The 20,949-nt window shown below is 38.7% G+C and overlaps 1 protein-coding gene and 1 long non-coding RNA gene across 6 annotated transcripts in view; both read left to right on the forward strand.

The window, feature by feature from the left end:
• Positions 1–396: 396 nt before the first annotated feature.
• Positions 397–20,949, forward strand: part of LOC131696598 (E3 ubiquitin-protein ligase NEDD4-like) — a 158,186-nt gene continuing 137,633 nt past the window's right edge. For 4 of the 5 annotated variants that reach the window (XM_059024635.1, XM_059024639.1, XM_059024645.1 and 1 more), the window contains exon 1: positions 398–739. In XM_059024635.1, coding sequence (XP_058880618.1) covers positions 692–739 — 48 coding nt within the window. In that variant the 5' untranslated portion in view covers positions 398–691. Of the gene's footprint in view, positions 740–20,949 lie in introns of all 5 variants that reach the window. The other variant, XM_059024633.1, reaches the window with a different exon arrangement.
• LOC131737179 (uncharacterized) lies at positions 16,626–19,748 on the forward strand. The gene is made up of 2 exons (XR_009328754.1): positions 16,626–16,816; positions 16,973–19,748. It is a non-coding gene; the product is annotated as an uncharacterized LOC131737179 (long non-coding RNA).

Below are 20,949 nucleotides of genomic sequence, written 5' to 3' on the forward strand. Positions count from 1 at the left end.
TTTTACAAAAGCCATTCTCTGAGAAAATTGTTTGTATTGCAGCTTACTCTTTTATTTTCAAAAACAAATTATCAATAAACAGGTATATTTTAAACAGGTAATAAAGGCTGTCGTTATCTGGGTTAATATTCTATAAATTGAATTTGATATTGATTTTTTGTTTTCCTAGAAAGTTCTAAATGGTGCACTTTTCTGTCGAGTTGGCTTTGGAGTCGCTATAAAACTTATTATCAATGTGTATTTTCCAGAAAACTGCTTCTCCTGGCAGTTTGATAAGGAACGTGTTTAAGTGCTGTATTAGTCTATCCTCGCCTTAACCTGTTTTTATTGGTGGTCTGTATGGTGTTGGAATTTACCTTGTCCTTGTGGTTGGTGAACGTAGTCCTCACTCACACACTCTATTGGCAGGTTTGGCTGAGAGGAAGTGGTTCTGGTACAAGTTTCCTGGATATGAGATTCACAGCACGAATAGCACAGTAACCTGGAGGGAACGTAGAAAGCAAAGGAAAAAAATAAATAAAAAAACAGCCAGTTAATTGGATTTGGAGAGGATTGTCATAACTTTTTTCTTGGGTGCACTGGTTTCTTACATTGCCGTTCCAAGAATTACACACACATTTATTGCTGGAAAACATACGGTATTTGGGAAACTCGTGTTTGTGTTCCTGAATTTTCCCTTTTGGTTTTATTTATGGCTACGAATTTTGAACCACCTATCTATGGACTTTCTGAAGATGAAGTAAGTGTATCTTAATTATTTATTCCATGTTGTTTTCTGTTTTATCTGCTTATTCGTACCAAAACGACAGTTTAACTTATACCTGGAGCTACCTGTCGTGATTCTTACCTGAGCTGTCTGGAGCTGCTTATTGAAGTTCGCATTTTGGAGAAGCCTCGTTGTTGAGTAACCGTAATCTGTTTTTAATTCAGAACCACATTTAGGTTTGTTTGGTTGAATAATAATGGCATTACAATCTAACTGTCAAACAAAACATCTGTATTTGTAGTATATAATATCCCAATATCATATTCAACGTGTTCGACCGTGCTCGCATTAATAAGCTACTGTACATGCGAAGGTGTGTGTTGTACACACCTAACTTTTTGTCTTTATAGTTCCTGGATCAGATTTTGTTATTGTTTTTTTCAGCGCCTCAAAACACGTACTAGTATGTGTTTGAAAAGGGACAACGGTCAAGTCCCGCACCATATTTAACTCTGGGTGTATTTGTTGTGACATGCTGCCCAAATCTCGTAATTATTATATTTTGCAGCTAGGTGCGTCTGAACTTGCGGTGTTGCCAAACTGTTTGAGACAGTGTGACATTTTTACATTAGTGTGGAGAAATTTGATTTACTTATTTTGATCTTAATGCACCCATACCAATTTACTGTATAAACAGAACCACAGCAACCAAGATTTCTCTTCCCAAATTAGGCTTTTTTCAGTTTTTGGTTGATTTGATTGCTGTTTAGAATAGTAAAATAACTAGAATATGTAGTTTTCTGATGATGTTTATAAGCCAGATAATTACAAAATCACATTGTGGAAATCAAGGCGGGTTTGTTATTAAAGAACGTCCTAAGAGACTGTCAACCATTTCCAGACTCTCTGTTTTGCTATCGGTGTCCCGCAAAGTGAGGAAGATGTTTTATCATTTAGCAGCGTAAGACAATATTACTATTTGCAAAAATGTAAACATTGTTTGCCTGTGTATATTTGACCACAAAACGGAATATTTCAAGATCATTTATCAAAGGCTGCCATGCATTGTGTTGAGGACTGCTCAGTTTCGTGTGACAATAGCATGCTTCCTGATTGGCTGGCAACATTCCACTGCCTTATAGTTAAGTATGCAATAACACACAAGAAGACATCATGGTTTGTACTGAGGTGTAGTGTGTGGCACATCCAGTCAGGATGCAGATTTCTAAGCCATGGTATTAGTGTACAACCAATGGTCCAGATATAATTTCATTCTCATTTGTTTCCATATGATCAAGAGCAAATGCTTTGAGATATTGGCTTCGTAATTGCAGTGTTTTGCAGGAGTTAAATACTGTACACCGAAGTCATTCATCTCGAGATGACTGCCCTTTGTTTTTCCAGTTACTCTTTACAGAAATGCCACTCTGTTATGCAGCTTGTTTAAGGGCTATATATATATCTAAACAATTGATGTTCTTTTATGTTTTGCTCAAAAAATACAACAAAAATAGTCTTCATTTTGGTTTTCTAGGTTCATATTTATGTTGGTTTCTTCACTTTGTGGTGAAGCACTGCTAATTGCACTGTTTAGCAGTAGTTGGCCATATGAAATGCAGCATTTACACTGCTTTATAACCTCGATGAAACAAAAGCTCGTCAGGTTCCAAGTAGCTGATTGATCTCAGACCTTTGTCAAGTTGGGTCTTAAAGGACTCAAGTGTTTCTGCTTCAACAACATTACTAAGTAGCCCATTCCATGGTACACTCATCACTCTGTGTGAAGAAATGTCTCCTTCCCTCTGTCCTGTCTATATCCACTTCATTTTAAGATTTTAAAGACTTCAGTCATGTCCTCCCTAATTCTTTTTTCCAGGCTAAATAGATTTAGTTCTTTCACCCTTTCTTTGTAGCTTAGACCCCATTCACAGTTGCAATTGCAGGACCAGAGCTGGCTTTTACATATTATTATTATTATTATTATTTATTTCTTAGCAGACGCCCTTATCCAGGGCGACTTACAATTGTTACAAGATATCACATTATACATTATTTCACATTATACAGATATCACATTAGTTTTACATACAATTACCCATTTAAACAGTTGGGTTTTTACTGGAGCAATCTAGGTAAAGTACCTTGCTCAAGGGTACAGCAGCAGTGTCCCTCACCGGGGATTGAACTCACGACCCTCTGGTCAGGAGTCCAGAGCCCTAACCACTACTCCACACTGCTGCCCATATATATGAACGCAAAGCAGACTTAGGGCCACCTATTCCATATCGCATGACCAATTTGGTTACGTACTGTAGCACAATAGACACTCCCATGTGCGCGAAAAGTGAACAGAAAGGTGAATGCTCTGCTAGCCAAGACGGCAGTGGATAAATATTGAATGTTAATTATTTCTACGTCATACAACTTTAATTAAAATATTGAATTAAAAAAAATAATAAAATCTAGCAGGTTAACGTTCAGGTTGTTTCTTTCACATAATATATGAGCTGCAGTGCATTCATAATTAAGCTTAATTTGTCAATTACCTTTTCTTCCTGTTATTTAGTAACTAAGCGATAAATATAAACTGCAGGATTGTCGATCTCAATAATGATCATTTATGGTGCTGGAGACTTGCCATATTCAGACACCGTTTATTTTTCACACAACGATATACATAGCTACAGAAGTGTGTGTCTTTACTAGGGGTGCTAGATTCTGTTTAATTTAAGAAACGTTTAAACTTTTAAAAATATACATTTTAAATGTTTAAACATTTAAATGTTAAAATAAAAACATTTTGAAAAGACATTGTGTAAGGGGGGTAGTATGCGTCCCCCTCGATGTGCGGTTTCCACAGTAGAAGAATGGAAGTCGGCAATCTTGGGTGAAGCATGTAGCTGCAAGCTCTCTCAGCATTTTAAAATAAATAGCTTTCTATAAATTAACACATATATAGGTCTTTTACGTCTGCTTTTCTACTCTCCTTAAGTGCAATTAATACCTGTTAATCAATTTGTGTATCTCAATCACAAATTGGTTTAATTTTTGTTTTTCTTTCTGTGAAACCACCAAAACAGGCTTTTAAATCATAAGTCTTACTTTTTCATTTAAATGCCGAAGCGTCTCATCTTTATTCATTTAAATACAGTTACTCGTCATAACGATTGTAATAGTGTGTCCAGCAAAATGCTTTATTTTTCATTCTAGCTTTAATAAAGATTAGTCTCTTATTAACATGTTGATCTTGTTTGTATGTTGTGCTGTACGTGAAAAATGAAGCCTTGGCCTATTTAAAAGCCCATTAAGTTGTTTGACAGAAAAGTAATAAAAAAAAAAATAAACCGAGTAGCCGTTATTTGCAGGCACCCGCTTCTTAATATTTGCCCTGCACATTTTTGACAAAGTTTAAACGATTAAGCAAAATTAAAAACGTTTCACACTTAACTAAAGTTTAAACGTTTAAACTCTAAACAATTTACACCCCTAGTCTTTTCATTAAAATGCCGATCATTTCTTTTAGCTTGTTGCTTTTACACACACGTAAAATTCTATTCTCATCCACAAATATTTAGATCGTTGATTCACCATAACATTAAGTCAAAATAGTCAATAATTATATATATATATATATATATATATATATATATATATATATATATATATATATATATATATATATATATTATATATAATATATATATATAAATAATTTGTAACACAGCAGGGAGGGGGGTAATCCTCCCTGCGTAAGACATATGCGCAGGCACATTTTTGTTAGTTTGCTTTATTGTTTAATTATTTATGTTAATTATTTTATTGGTGATTATCCCCTGCACCTGGTAATTATTATTAAATTAGAGTCAGGTGCAGGGTATAAATGAAAAGCAGCAAGTCTGTGCTGGGCTGCTGTGGGTAGAGCCCGCTTGCGAGGGTGTGCAGGCGTACAGAGAAGGTGGTACTGTGAAACCGTGAAAGGTTGTGTGTGAAAACTGTGTTTATTTTGTTTTGCTTTGTTGTACAGGGAAACAGCTTAGCTGTCCTGTTTGTAGTTAGGTTCCTTGTTGTGTATTAGTTATTGCTCAAAAAAGAGCTAGGTGTTTATTTTGTTTAATTTATTGTGTTTATTAAAAATAGCGCGTCAGCGCAGAAAAATTTTTAAAGGGGCAACGAACCCGAGTGGGTGCAGTTGTATTACATTTGGTGGCAGCGTGTGTGGGCACCCCTACGACCCAGTTAAAATGGATACTGATTTAAAAGGATTGATCGACCAGATCAAAAGAAACACCGCTGCTCAGAAGGAGCAGACGAAGAGATGGAGAGTGGAGTTAGGGCTGCCGGAGCTGGAGCCCACAGAGCTGGACCTGCTGCTCCAGAAATGGGAGGTGGAGCTGCCGTCCCGAGAGCCAGAGGGGGTGGAGCTGCCGTCCCGAGAGCCAGAGGGGGTGGAGCTGCCGTCCCGAGAGCCAGAGGGGGTGGAGCTGCCGTCCCGAGAACCAGAGGGGGTGGAGCTGCCGTCCCGAGAGCCAGAGGGGGTGGAGCTGCCGTCCCGAGAGCCAGAGGGGGTGGAGCTGCCGTCCCGAGAGCCAGAGGGGGTGGAGCTGCCGTCCCGAGAGCCAGAGGGGGTGGAGCTGCCGTCCCGAGAACCAGAGGGGGTGGAGCTGCCGTCCCGAGAGCCAGAGGGGGTGGAGCTGCCGTCCCGAGAGCCAGAGGGGGTGGAGCTGCCGTCCCGAGAGCCAGAGGGGGTGGAGCTGCCGTCCCGAGAGCCAGAGGGGGTGGAGCTGCCGTCCCGAGAGCCAGAGGGGGTGGAGCTGCCGTCCCGAGAGCCAGAGGGGGTGGAGCTGCCGTCTCAGGAGCCAAAGGGGGTGGAGCTGCCATCCCGAGAGCCAGAGGGGGAGGACGTGTCGCCACCCCTGCAAGCCAGTCCGGCGTTGCCATGGGAGGTCCCTTGAACCCGGCAGTGTGCACACCGGGCCGGAATGCCCAGACCTCCCTCCGCTTGACCTGGCTCCCAGGTTGCAGTACAGCCAGGCACAGTCGCTAGCCTGGTCCCTTGCTCCACTCCCCCTGGAATCCCAGACGTCACTGCGCAAAAGGCAGACGTCGCTGGCGCTCCCCCTGCTGGTTGCTCCGTTCCCCCTACCTACTGCTTCGCTCCCCCTGAGATCCAAGACGTCGCTGCACCGGTCCACAGCCGAATGGCCTGTGTCTTGAAAAGACAAGTGGGGGGGGAAGTGTAACAGTTGTATTACTATATATATATATATATATATATATATATATATATATATATATATATATATACCATAAAATAGCTACTGTGCTCCATTGAAAAATATATATTAATAAGAAACATCTGCTACAAATGAAGGATTACTGTATATCCCCAAGTAGCTGTTTGCAGGCTATTGTTCCATAAAAAAAAAGCAATTTGCCACATTTTAGGCCTGCATTTCAGTCACATATGTGAATGCGGAAAGGAGCCTCAAACTGCAAATGTGAACGGGGTTGCAGACCTAAATGTGCGCCGGCCCTGAGGTGACTGTAAGAATCTCTACCACTCCCCCAAGCTTTGTCATCTGGAAATATGACACGCCTTCTACCCCCATTCCAAGTCGTTGATGTAGAGAGAATCATAAGTGGTTCAAGGAATTGGAGGTTTCCCCTCTTACAAGTACTCTCTGCTTCCTGTGTTCTAACCAGTTTTGTGTCCACTTGCATGTACTGCCTTGTTTTCCCACAGGGTTGTGTTAAATGTCAAAAGCAATGTTAAGTTCAGTTTCTTTTTGTGTATTGGATATCATTTTGTTTTGTATTTTCACCTGCGCAAGCACTTCCTTGTAGTCTCTCTTTTTTATTATTTTTATTTTTTATTTATTTTTTTGCTGCGTTGTTGTCATTTTTGTTTGCCTCGAAGTAGTATTTATTAATTCAAATAAGCAGCTTGGTGCGATCGCTATTTTTGTATTTTATGTTTTGCTGTATCATTTGTTGGGATTTTTCTGTGTGTCGTCGCTTACAAAAATGTATTTTTTTTTTTTTGGTTTTGTATTGTTGCTTGCAGGGTTTTTAATTTTGCACTTCAGGGCCACAATCACAATGTTATAAACCTCAATTAAAGGATTAAAGGACACTGAAACAAGCATACATCATTCTTTATAAAATTCCTAATTAATTAAACTTCCGTGCAATTATCATAAATACTGAGCCTCTTCAGCCTGAGCTCATCAGTGACGTCAAGTGAGTGGATTTTACCAGAGGCTACAGCTTACTTCAATTGAAAGCATCAATGTTGTTGAACTTTTTTGAAGAATTGAATAAAAATATATATTGCCAAAATTGTTGCATAACGCACAATTCTGAAACAATGTTTTTTTTCTATCTATTGGTCATTGTTTTTATTGCATCATCCAGTGTTTCTCACTGCCCTTGTTTTGCCTGATGAGCCTCTGTATTGTCACTGCATCTCAATGCTAGTATTTAAATTATTTTTGCCAGACACAAAGTGTAAAGTATGTCACGCAGCATTGAAAATGACGTAAATACAGTATGTGCATGAGAAAAGCGAGGCAAATTGAAAATTTATACTGTAACACTGCCATGCTTGTTTTCTTCTTTAATTATTGTTATTAATGATATTGGATAATAACAATACTTGTTTTCTTTACTTAAATCTGATCTGTAATAAAATATTTCATAAAATAACTGAGATAACACAGTGAATGAATAGAGCTGAACTCAAATGTTGAATGGTTGCTGAAGAGATGCATTGGGTAAAGGCAGTGAAAATGATTGCTTTCTTTTCAGTTTATTGGAATCTGTAGGTAAGGGTTGTTATATTTAAAACATTTCTGTGACGTCACCCTTTTGCTTGATTAATTCTACGAATCTTCAAACTAAAAGTGGCTGTGTGACTTTGAAGAGAAGTGAAGTGCGGGGCAGATAGGCTATATTGTTCAGAAAGGAGACATCCACCAAAGATTGATTTTACCAAATCTTTATTGCTTTTGACAGAGGACCAAGAAAACGTAATATACTTTTTGGCCCGTGGCCTTGTACATTGAGCTCTAGGCCTGCCCGTGTGCTGGCTGACTGAGATAAATAATTATTGCTTGATGACGCTATTGCCAGCGAGCAGGACAAGTGGCACTCTGGGCCATGTTCCCCGCCTCATGTACTGGCTGATTGTGATGTAATGGTTATTGATTAATGACAGTCATGCCAGTGGCAGGACCAGTGGCATTCTGGGCCACCTTCCCCCAAAAGGACAAGGCCACCTCTTGGCCTGTGACCGTCTGATGAGATTGTGCCCAACATATCATGTCAGTGGAGGGGAGTGGGGCTAAGTCACCTACCCCCAAAATAATAAAACACAAGAGCGCTGCCCAGCCTACCATATATATATATATATATATATATATCAGGGCTTGAATTTCAGCGCAGGATCGCGGGAATCACGGGACTCGCTCATTTTCCAAGTTGTTCCCGCATGTCTACAACTTTCAGTGCGGGAAAATCCCGCAGAGATATTTTAAGACACCAAGCTACTGTATTTTTCACCCAATTTAGAATGCCTGAAATGCTACAACAACCTTTAAAGAAGTGGGTGTCCGTGACAAAAGCACTGTGAGCCGCATTCTCAGTAGTTCAGGTTAAAATAAATCACTTTTAACCAAAACTACTTTAAGTGCCGCAAGACTTTATTCTCTCGTACATGATTCTCGGCCGCTCTCTTTAAGCATTATAGAAACTCAGTACACCGCAGCATAAGTAAACAGTTTTGAAAAGAAAAATATGATATTAAGTCTTTCTATCTCGGTGTTGTTTTGCAAGCAGTGACTTTCGCTTTGACCCTTAAAGAACCTAAGGTTACACACATATTACTCAGGCACCGTAAAAGCCACCTACCTGGCTTGTTTAAAAGTACAGACTCGGGGCTTTCCAAAGATGTATTCAGTGTGTGTATGCGGTACTCCTAGCCGGAAATATGACTGCCTGAATTTAAGCCTGTCATTATGTGACAGAGTTCACAGCTTAGGTTTTGTTTTGAGTCCATTGCTCCGTCATTGATGCTGTCATTCCCCCCTAAAATTTTGGAATCCCCCCACTAGGAGGGGTAAACATACAAAAACAGACCTTTGTGGCTCCTGCTGCTTTATTGGAACTAGAATGTTCGTCAACAGAGTGGCTGGACTGATAATCGCAAGTCTACCGGAACTGTAGATGAAGTAAAGCAGTAGAATGGAAAATACGACGCTTGAAATGGATGTCGTGCCCCATACAATTGGAATGACCGAATTTGTGATGCAAAGGTAAGAGACACGCCAGATACGAGACCAAACAAAGAAACGACAAGGAGACATGGGCAAAGGGCTCTTTATAGGAACATTCTGATTATGTGATTAGAGGCGGATCCTCCTTTCAGAAACATAACATAGTTTCCATTGATTTACAAATCCACTGTGTATTCGTCAATAGAAATGCAAATACCATTTTATTATGCAACAATCATTTCAACAATAAGTGAATTCTAGTATTATACATTTCAAATATAACACAGAAAAGGGCTTGCAATCTCAGTTAAGCATTTCATATAGCATTTCCTTTTTTTTTTTTTATTTGGAATTGTCAATTGTATTTTACCCCATTTTCTCCCCAATTTGAAATGCCCAATTTTTAAGCCTGGCTCACCGCTGCAACCCCCGTGCTGACTCGGGAGTGACGAAGAAGCAGTCAGCCGTACGCTTCTTTTCACTCTGCAGCCCCACCATGCAGCTACTTCAGAGCTACAGCGTCGGAGGACCACACAGCTCTTGGCCGCCTGCAGGCGCCCGGCCAGTCTACAGGGGTCGCTGGTGCGCGGTGAGCTGAGGACACCCTGGCCAATTGTGTGTCGCTAATTGGGAACTCGACCAGCAGTGGAATAGCCTAGACTCGAACCGGCGACCTCCAGGCTATAGGGCGCATCCTGCACTCCACACGGAGTTCCTTTACTGGATGCGCCACTCGGAAGCCCCCCTTTTTAATCATTGTTCTAAGAAGTTTACACTTGTCTGTAAGTGGGATTTCAAACTCAAACTCAGAGGAACTAACGACAACATTCCCACAATATGAGAGACAATCATTTTAACTGTTTCAACTAAGCATAACAAATCCATTTACCAAATTAATAATCAATTCAATATCATTATTAAACAAGTATCAATTAGGAAGAAATGTAGCATAAACAACTCAAAATCGGTAATAAAACACTCAACAGTTATCGTTGTTTAACCCTTATCCCTTAGCAAAATACCAGCGTAGACAAGAAAATCAAAACAAACGAAAAATCTACTTTATGACACAAATGAAAACAAACAACTTTTAATGAAGGCAATATTTATTTCTGTGGTAGTTTATTTACATTTTGCCTTGCAGCTTCAATTATGTGGGGTGCTACAGTATGTGCAAAGAAACTCAAATTAATCCCATCTCTATGGACTGCTTCAGCACTGAGTCACTCTTTTGACGCCACTTGGTCATGTGATTACTGAGCTAATTATCGCACAGAGACAATGGATGGAATCCCGAGGCAGAGTGCTTGTTTCTGTACCCTTTAAGTTTACTTTATAATATTATAAATGGTGTAGAGGTTGCTGTTTCAAACTTGGCACACAGGGCTCAGATAAAAGCAAGCTGTATAATACATTCAGGAAATGCAAGCTATAGAGCTTCTTTGTGAATACTTTTAACACTTTGGAAATTGTTAAGGGATGAAGTGCCCTTATAAAGATTATTAAAGTAACCGATCTTGTGAGGGAACACTGGAATGAGCACATAATTTTACACAGGACATAATAAATACATGGATCGTTTTTTCCGGTAAAGTTGTAACAGCTAAAACCTTGGTGCTCGTGGTGTGTCTGGAAGGGATGGATCTCGACGGATACTTCTCATTTTTCAACATTTGTTACATATTGGTGTAATTAGTTCAAACAACACCAGGAGCAACCCTGCAGCCTTGAGATTCATCTAATGGATAGCAGCAAGGTTGCAGGAATTCTAAACATGTTACTGTTGCATTCATTTTCCAATGTTAAAGCAGTAATGCCACAAGGGGATGTGTTGGAACATTTTATTTAGAGAGAAATGAATCGCTAAGTCTTAGAATACAACTCACAAATTGAGCATAGGTTCTGGTTAAATTTCTGTTGAAACTAGGGGTCTGATTAACATCTTTTAGTCTCCTGAATTCTGGTTAGAACCTGGGAAGCTGATTGTATCCTGGCCTTTGTCTTCAGAACAAAAGACTGACCAACAGGACAATGTTGTAAAAACAAGTCCTTTGATGTCCAGGCCTAACATGAAAGATGTTTGCTTTACAAACCTATTGATAAACATCTTCCCAAATATTAAATAGTAAACTAGATATACATTTGCTTAAAAAATACAGTTGGTTTATGAGGGGGAGCCAGATACTTCAAAAGGGCTGATAAGAGATTTGTATAACTAACTAAAAGAAACTTGTTTTCTTGTGATTGGGTTAAAGAAAAACATGATGTCATGGGAAAAAGAGTATAATAATCCAAATAATGTACTGTTTGTTGCCTTGTGTCTTTTCCGTGCTTGGAGGGACATGGTTCCTAATTTTCGCTACCATATTAAAATAATCTCCGTTGTAACTTTGCAACCAAGACTTCGACTGACTTTATTTTTACTCACAAATGAATGAAGAAATTTGCAACTTCTTCATTTTAAATTACAACATTACAACAGGATGTTTTAAGCCTGTTGCTTCATCAGGCTGTTCTGTTGTTGTTGTTCTGATAATTGCTTTCATTCAATGTCAAATTAGTCTGCATTAATTGAAAATATATTAAAATTATATCTACTTCATAGTGTTACAGTATGATTCCAGGCTTCAGTAATGAAATCAGGAATAAATATGCAGCCGCCAAATGCTATCAAGCATCTTCATGAAAGCTCTCCGCTGTGTGATGTCTGTTGTAGGACAAGTCTTCTATAGTTCCAGTATGTGCATTAAAGCAGGAACAAAATGCACTTGTTTCTGATGGATGCACAAAACTGTCATGTACAGTATAACATTTTCAGAATTAATTAAAATTAGATTAGGAGCAACAGAGCTATTTTTTATTTTTATCAAAGTGTCCCTTGGGCCCCTAAGACTTATCGGGAAGCAGGTTTGCTTGCACAAGGAAAATGCATGTCCAAGTTGTGTCATTTAACTTACACTTTCTCAATTGCCAGTATTTATGATAAAATATATACAATGTGTCTTTCACTATAGTCTATTTTTTTTATGTTTGCCAAAAATGACAAGATAGAAACAGATCAGTCATATAAATTTGTGTTCCATAAAATGGACCAAATAAAATGACATTAAATTTCTTTCTGTGGTTTGGGAGTGCTTTTTTGGAAGAATTGCTCCATTGCTCATTTACAGCTGAATGGCTCCTCTACAGTACTACTGTATACATTTTGCTTTTTCAACAAGGAGAACAACAAGAACAAATTATTGCTTATTTCCATTAAATCTAACAGGGCTAATAAATATATTTACATGCTTAATTTTTAAAAATCCTAAACTGCTAGTTTCACCAGAATTGGTGCTAATTGGGGTCTATGAAACCAGCCATTTGTCTGTTTATATCATTGAAATGACCCTCCCAGGTGTATTTATTTATTTATTTTTTATTTTTAAGACAGATGTGGTCCTGTACTTAGACTGGTAGCTGTATTATACACATTATTTTATCATTTTAACAAGTCTGGACTAATTTGCAGAGACAACCCTGAAGACCTTTATTTGTAACCACACAATCCATGTGTCCTAAATTTGAACTGTTTGCATCAAATGCAATATGCCAGGCATGTTCAGTCTCTAATGTCAAATCAGCAGCCAGGTTTCAAACCATCTCAGAAGTAAAGAAAAGGCAATTGGTAAATGTTGATTGCATAGCAGCAGACCTGTCCATATTAATAGAGTTTATGGGACTGGAGAGCGCACTGATCCTGCAAGCAGGCAGCCTGGCTGTCCAGCTGCAGTTTTATGCTGCTTGGTTTTCCTTCTGCACTCTTACTGATTGGTGGACATTAATTGTCTGCTCTATAATCCATTTAAAAGTATATGCCTTGCATTTTTAAAGTTGCCATGTACTCAATTCAAATGTCTTATAGATTTGTAATTATACTGTGACTATCAGTCACTGATAATGGCCCAGATATTCGAAAGGTTTACGCACCGCGAAGAGGGTTATGTGCGTCACAAATGGCCGTTATGCGCAAATGCGCAAAATGTGCCTTATTTGAAACTTTTTTCCATAATCCATTTTGCGCTGTGCACAAATATAATGTATGCATAGCGCAATTTGGTGGGAGTGGCTGACAATTTGTGAGATCCTGCCACGTTTGAAATTATGCGCCAAACACATAACCAGTTTTGCGAGGCACAAAATAACGCTTTTAAAAAGCAAGCCTTAACTCTGCGCATATAACTCCAACACTCACTCATCCAGTCACTGAAGTGAAATGCAGGTGCTTTCTGAGGTACTACAGCAATGGAAAACACCCAGCGATCAGACAAGGTTCCGTCCACATCTATATAATGATTATATTCAAAAGAGCGATTGTGATAGCAGCATCACTAGTGTTAATGCATGTTTAGAAAATAAACAGGGAAGCTGCAATCATGATCATTCTTTTGGACCGAAAGCAAATTAATCCCTTTCCCAAGCACGCTTTCTTTGTGCTGAAAGAATAACTGCCAAAACACAATCAAGAGTACAGCACGGTATCACAGTACATACCATCGGTATGTAAAAGACTGAGCCAGCAGATACTAAACAACTACCTGTGTAATGCAGGAACGCTTTACTTCAATAGACACGTACAGCAGTATATCAACCCTAGATCGATCAAGCAGCAGTTTGCACCTCCTTACCTTGCATTCACATAGATTTCAATATCAAAGACACTATACAGTAGTAGGCTAGGCTACTGATTACTCTATTGGTAAATTTTGTCAGCGTTTTGAATGTAAAGTTGTTGTTAATGTATGTGTGTATTTTCTTATAAAAGATGTCGTTATTCAACACATTACAAAAATCAGATCAGACCAGACTGGGGGCAATAGCGGTTTGATAAGCGGGATCACGGCTAATTAGGAAAAAAAAAAAAAGCGGATGGTACTGTAACAGAAAACAAGAAAGTCAGAAAATGTAAATGAATTAGACAAAGTAACATGTACTTATATTTGTGTGACACCTGTCAAAATTAGAGACAGAAGTCGAGAAATCATAAACTCACTTCCCAGCAAACAAACAGCATAGATACATCTGTTTGAATTCCATAGAATCTGTGATGGCCCTTTAAATATTTAGCTATGCTAATGCCTGTGATAATGATAAACATTAGATACAAATGGATGCATGTGCGCAAATTTCATATGCTAAAGCACAAAAATATTTGAATTGCTCCGAAGGCCAAATTTGAATGAAAATGGCTAAGTTTTGCGTTAAGCGTGACAGGCTTGCAATGCACAGAATGTTTCCATTACATGCGTTTAGCTAAGTGCCCTATCCTCAGCAACACTGGCAAAGGGCCGCAGTGCTCAAGGGTTCAGTCCATAAAATATCCCTGTAGCTGCATTCTCCAAAAGCTCTCTTTCCTTTTCATGCCACTCGCCCGGTAATTTCACACTCGGGTATAAGGACACAGCTGACTTTTTTTTTTTTTTTTTTTTAATTGATTTCTCATTGATATCAGAAGCATACTTTGACACCCACGATCTGCATTCCATGCTGACAATGCCATACAGGTGTGGTAGGAGCAGGGTGTGTGGTGAGTGGGGGGCAGTTGGAAGGGGCTTTAAGCAGGAGTATGAGTCAGGGATTGGCCGGCTCCATGCTGAGATTCCTGTCTTTGGGGCTTTCGAATAGAGTAGTGTTTTCAGCATTGTAGGTTTGGTTTACAGTCCACACTTCTGTAAATATGTTTATGTATAGTGTAAGGAGCACGGGTCGGAGCTACTCAGAAAATCGGCTGACAGGCTTGTTTCTGTAAAATGAAGAGTGGAGTTTGATGCTACAGAAATATTTTGTCCATCTCCTTCATGCTGACACTTATCCACACTTATATTTAAGTTATATGTTGAGTAGCCTACACTATCCTGTGGTCCATTGTTTCATTTCTCCATTTAGTAGCTTATTTATATTTTTGTGCTACCCATGTGTGTTGAGCTTTGATTCTGCATTCCATGTGCAGGTTACATCTGAGCGTAGACTCGTCTGAGGAATATTGTACTGTACACCTATGATAGCTGCATGGCAGGGTATTGTTAACAGTCCATTGTCGTGTAGTATTCCAATTCTGCGCATTCATGTGTAGCTCTTGTGCATTTCTGCTATATTGGTAATGATTGCGCAGGTGGTTTTGCAAGGCACAAACACATCTGTGAATTGACCAAAAAACTGCTATTTTCTAACTTTGCGCAACTGTTTTGTGCCGTGTTGGAAACTATCAATTTTTGTGCAAAAGCACAAATTTTGCGAGGGGATTGTGCATCGCTTTGAATATCTGGGCCAATATTATTATTATTATTATTATTATTATTATTATTATTATTATTATTATTAATTATTTCTGAGCAGACACCCTTATCCAGGGCGACTTACAATTGTTACAGGATATCACATTATGTTTACATACAATTACATTATTTTTTACACATTATTTTTTACATACAATTACCATTTATACAGTTGGGTTTTTACTGGAGCAATCTAGGTAAAGTACCTTGCTCAAGGGTACAGCAGCAGTGTCCCCCACCAGGGATTGAACCCACGACCCTCCGGTCAAGAGTCCAGAGCCCTAACCACTACTCCACACTGCTGCCCTGCATTATTTTATTAAAATACACCCTCTTCTTATACTTCCCACAGTTTTTTCTATTTCTGCTTAAATACGGTTGGAACTTGAATACAGTCATCAGAATACTATGGAATCAGGAATGCAACTTGTATTGAAGTGCCAGTTCAGGCTACATAATGTTTTTATACTGCCACTTTAATGTGCTGCACCTTTGAACAGAGCCAACTATGTTCTTTTAGGGGCTTCCATTAGAAATTCCTTGGCAATGACAGAATACATTTTTGTTTTAAGGTTATTTTATTTTTCTTTACAAAATGTATTGCCTGGATGTTTGCAGAAAAGATTCCACTTGCGAATAACCTTAAAGAGTACGCAGCCTAAAATATCTGTATCTTACTTTTTTTTGTGATGTTTGCAAGCATCAGCATGAAGCAGTGTATTATAGGCAAATAAGTAACATTATAAAATGGCTTGGACACATTAAACACTGTGATTAGTTGAACAAAATCACACGACCTTGCAGTAAGAATAATCTTACGCAAGGCTACGGGCAAGGAATCACCTCTGAAAATCAATCAATTTCCATGGATTTATTTTCTTTAAAATCTCACAATCTCAGTCTCTTTGGCCACAGCGATAGTTCCTGTAAAGCCCCAGGCTGCAGAATCTAAAATCGGGGTGGAGATCAGTTGCATTGGCTCTTAACAATGAAGTGACAGTGTATGACCAAACTCCCCCCCAGGTCCATATTTTCAAGAATATGGTATAAAAAGGTAAATACATTAAAGTAATTGCAGACATCGGTGTGCATTGTAATGCAGTGAGCAGTTTTGTTTGGGTTGACAGATATGACTGATGTTACATTCTGCATGACTTCCTCACTGACTAGGTGCGTTTACACTGGCACATATATTCTGGATCGAGAGGATAAGAGGACGGATTCCTGTCACTTTTTGCTCGTGTAAACGCTACTGAGCACGTTCCGGAATCCGTCCTCTTATCCTCTCAAATGTTGAGTTCGTATTCCGGACTGAGACAACAAGAGGATGGATTCCGGTCCCTTTTTTTTCAGTGTAAACGCGCTGAGGATGTATTCTTGAAAGATTGCAGAAAATACCCAGCGGGCACTGCACGCTAATCAGCAACGTCATCACAGTGCTGCCTTTTCATTTAAGCATTGGAATTGAAAGCGGGAACACAAGCAAATTTAAACTCCAAATCCAACTTGTAGCATCTAAAACAGTAAGTGTAACGCATTTCTATATTTTTTTATATTCAGTATTGGTAATATGTTTGATATATCAATTAACAGTGGTGGCTGCATGTTTTTTTGTTATGTAGTTTACATTTTTCGATATATAGCGACTACTGGCTAAGCCTAATTGTTTTATATTACAGATTTCGGAAATGATGTCTGAAGGACGCTTGTGCAACTTCACTGATGAAGAAAGCAGGGTTTTAATATCTATCTGGAGCAAAGACAGGATCCAACGAGCACTAAATAAGAAGAGGAAAAATCTGTCACTACAGTCATCACTACAGCAGGGCGTCAGCTTCTTTTTTTTATTTTTTTTTGTTTCTTTTTTCTTTCTCCCTCAAAATATGCATTCTCAGAGTCTGCTTCTGTGGGAAGTACCCCCTGCTGTTTCAAGCAAGTGTAAACGCTCTGTTCCGGTACAGAAGATTCCGGAACGCTAGTGAAAACACTAGTGTCTTCTTATTCAGTGGTTCCCAAACTTCTGATTGTCACATAACCCCTTCCAGACCTATCAGCTGTCTGCATACCCGTAGCATACAGGTTTATATTTTAATGTTATTTTTAATATATGCTTTCATAGCAAATATTTATACACATACACAATAATACACACAATATAAATGACTATAATAATATAATTAGTGCTTCTGATTTTCGCTTTTAACCGATCAAAACCTGACAAAACACCCCTGACACACAAAAGAAAATGAAATCTGTGTATAATAAACACTGGAAAAACACTGGAAATTGTTACTCAATTCATGTTGACATCATCATCAATTTCCCACTTAAAAAACAAAAACCTAACACTTAAAAAACAAACTACCTTTCCCAGTGCAGCTGGGCAATGTCCCTCTTTCTTGACTTGTATATCTAGCATTGGTTCGTTCTGAATACTTTAAACCTGACAATAACTTTAAAGAATGATAATGATGCTCAGTATGATCCGGCTGTATTGATTATCCTATTATGTAAAAATGAGCAAATAACCTGCCAGGTGATAAAATAATATATTAGTTGATTCCTGAATAAGGCAAGGTCATTTTATATAAGAAAATGAACTCACTTGATGTAGTTAACTTTCAAATAGTACCCCACCGACATACCCACATTATTTAAACATGTGTCTTAAGCTGTATGAGTTAAAATAAAGTTAGTAACAGTTGAATGAGTCAGGGGCATAATCGTTTAACCAGCACACGCATATTCATGTAAATGTACATTTACAGCCTTAGTCCTGTTTGTCTCCTCTATCTCTGTTTCCCACGCTGGACTGATGCCTCCCACCCTAAAGAATCTACACTGTGTCCACCTTCTGTTTGTCAGATATGCAAATAACAAACTTAGCAATGTTTTAAAAAGGTGAACATCATTGTTTCCTATGTGAATCATAAGGATTTCATGTAACTGTACTCACACATAAAACAAACCAGTCTTGTGTTAACATCTACTTTCTGCTTTTTGTCTTCATCTTTGTTTTAAATCTTTTTCTGTACATCAGTTTCTGATGCCAGTTATGTACAAAAAGGTGACCAACCTGATAAGCTTCTCTGAAAGTAGACTATTTGGGTGGCATATACAGCACTTTTCATTAAACCCATATTGCACTCCAGGAAAAATTGAACTAGACCTTAAAATAGAGTGCATAGCAGTGAAAAGCTATGCAAAACTGTGGCCAGGTTAAATTAGTTAATTGTATGCCAATTTTACCTGGCCAGTTGTTTTCATGGGGACTGGCTAGAGCAGCCAGTTGAATCTGAGAAGTATGCTTGGGTGTGCATTGCAACTGCTGACCCAGTCTTAAAGGGCCAGAACTCAAGATTTGAAGTTTTGTGTTTATTTGTTATTTTGTAAATAAAAGCTACCAAGCTTGTGCTGCCTGACCTTTGGTCAACCTGTTACATTAATCTGTTAGTGTTTACCATACAAGGGGGCTCAGCAATCTTTGAAAGTTGTCCAGCCTTGGCAGCCTGTATCCTCTAGAAACCAGTGAAAGCTAGCTGTGTTGCTCAATAGGTGTGCTTGTGCAGTTTGTTTTTTTAATGACATTCATCTATTTGTAGAGGCAAAATCTGCAAATAATATTGCATAAGTTAGACTAGAGTAAAAAGTGTGTTAATTGTCCAGCAGGTGGTGAGAATGTAAGGTAGGTGCCTTTCTGTCAGCTTCCATTCTGTTTTCTGTCAATGCAAACATTTGATCACTTTCAGTTTTCACCCAACAACACAACAGTTCTGGTGGACAACACAGACAGCTGGGCAATAGTATAATTTAACTGATAATTTCAACAAAATTATTTTATTGTTCTACATTTATATATACAACTTACTGCTATTGCAATATTATTATTATTATTATTATTATTATTATTACTTTGTTGTTGTTAAGCACTACATAATCACAGTGTACATTTTTCATTTAAATGCTGGATATGTAGACTGCATGTATGCTCTGGTTTATTTTTACTTATTAATAAACCTGTTTTTATGCAACTTGCATAATCGGAAAGAAGATGTCTCAGTGCTGCTAAATGCACCACCTGCAAGCCACCCAGGCATTGTCCTTCTTCTGGATGTCTGTCGTCGTTCAATTTGCAATCATATAATAATGGATACTGCTGCACCTCATAAATTAACTTTGCATCGTCCATGAGTAACTTGTTTTGAGGCATGACATGTTTTGAGTCGTGACATGTTTTGAGTCGTGACATGTTAACCTTGCTCCTGATTGGCAGCAGTGTGGAGTAGTGGTTAGGGCACTGGACTCTTGACCGGAGGGTTGTGGGTTCAATCCCCAGTGGGGACACTGCTGTTGTACCCTTGAGCAAGGTACTTTACCTAGATTGCTCCAGTAAAAACCCAACTGTATAAATGGGCAATTGTATGTAAAAAAAAAAAAAAAAAAAAAAAAAAATAATGTGATAACTGTATAATGTGAAATAATGTATAATGTGATATCTTGTAACAACTGTAAGTCGCCCTGGATAAGGGCGTCTGCTAAGAAATGAATAATAATAATAATAATAATAATTCCAGTCGCGCGACGGAAAAAAAAATGAAAAAAAGAAACAGGTTCTATTTTAGTGACGCAACATTTTCTCAAAGCGACGTCGCTCGTGTCTGGTGTGGATGCTTCCATTTGACTGCAGTGACTTCTAAATTATTTGCTCGCATCCAGTGTGGATGCAGCAATCTGGAAGACATGCAACAAACTTTCAGTAGTGTACACATGGTGCAGCAGTTAACATTTAGTGTGATTCTTTAAAATGAACATTTAAAGGGCTTATTGGGGGAAAAACCTAACGCATGAGTAAACAATCATTGTTGTGCAGTCTTCAGATGCCACCAAAAACCGAAAAGTGCTACTTGTATAAAGGTAAAGACCAGCTCCCTCTTCACACTGTGGTCCTATTTTTAGGTTAATGCTCACAATATACTAATGCAGCTGCATTCCCCCGCACAAATACACCTGTGTAATAAAAGTGGCTGAAGGAATTGAATGCAAGCCTCACATCAATTCTTGTGTGCATTCTGAATAATGTTGCTTATACGGATGTGGAGGCTTGCCTTCTGATTCCAGAAGGGAAAATTGTTGCAGATTATAATAAAACAGTATGCCTCAATATTCGTGCCTCACACTGCCCAGTAAGTGTCAAGGGCCACTTTATTAACAGGTCCTTTACCATGCTGATTTGATTATGATCGTATGACATCTATGTAGTCTGACATCATTTTGTACATACAAAGTGCTGCCATTGGTTGGAAATGCAAGTGCTTTGTAGCTGTCCGTGAGGTCCTGAACATGAATGTTATCTCCTTAAACCAGGGCTTCTCAAACTCGGTCCTGGGGACCCCCTGTGGCTGTTTGGTTTTCATTCCAACTGAGCTCTTAATTGCTTAACTAGACCCTTAATTGAACTAATAATTTGCTTAATTAGGCCTTCTTGGACATCAGAGGGAATTGTTTTTCATTTGTTCTCCAAAATAACAGAATATCTCTGTCATCGCTCAGGGCAGCCTTCTGTTCTAAGTATGTCGAGACTTCATCTTCTACCTGTTCTCCCACATCCACATCTTCCCACAGACTAAATTCAAGCCGAGATGCACAGGAGCCTAAC

The sequence above is a fragment of the Acipenser ruthenus genome, chromosome 1, assembly GCF_902713425.1.
Source record: "Acipenser ruthenus chromosome 1, fAciRut3.2 maternal haplotype, whole genome shotgun sequence".
In the NCBI taxonomy this organism is placed as follows: domain Eukaryota; kingdom Metazoa; phylum Chordata; class Actinopteri; order Acipenseriformes; family Acipenseridae; genus Acipenser; species Acipenser ruthenus.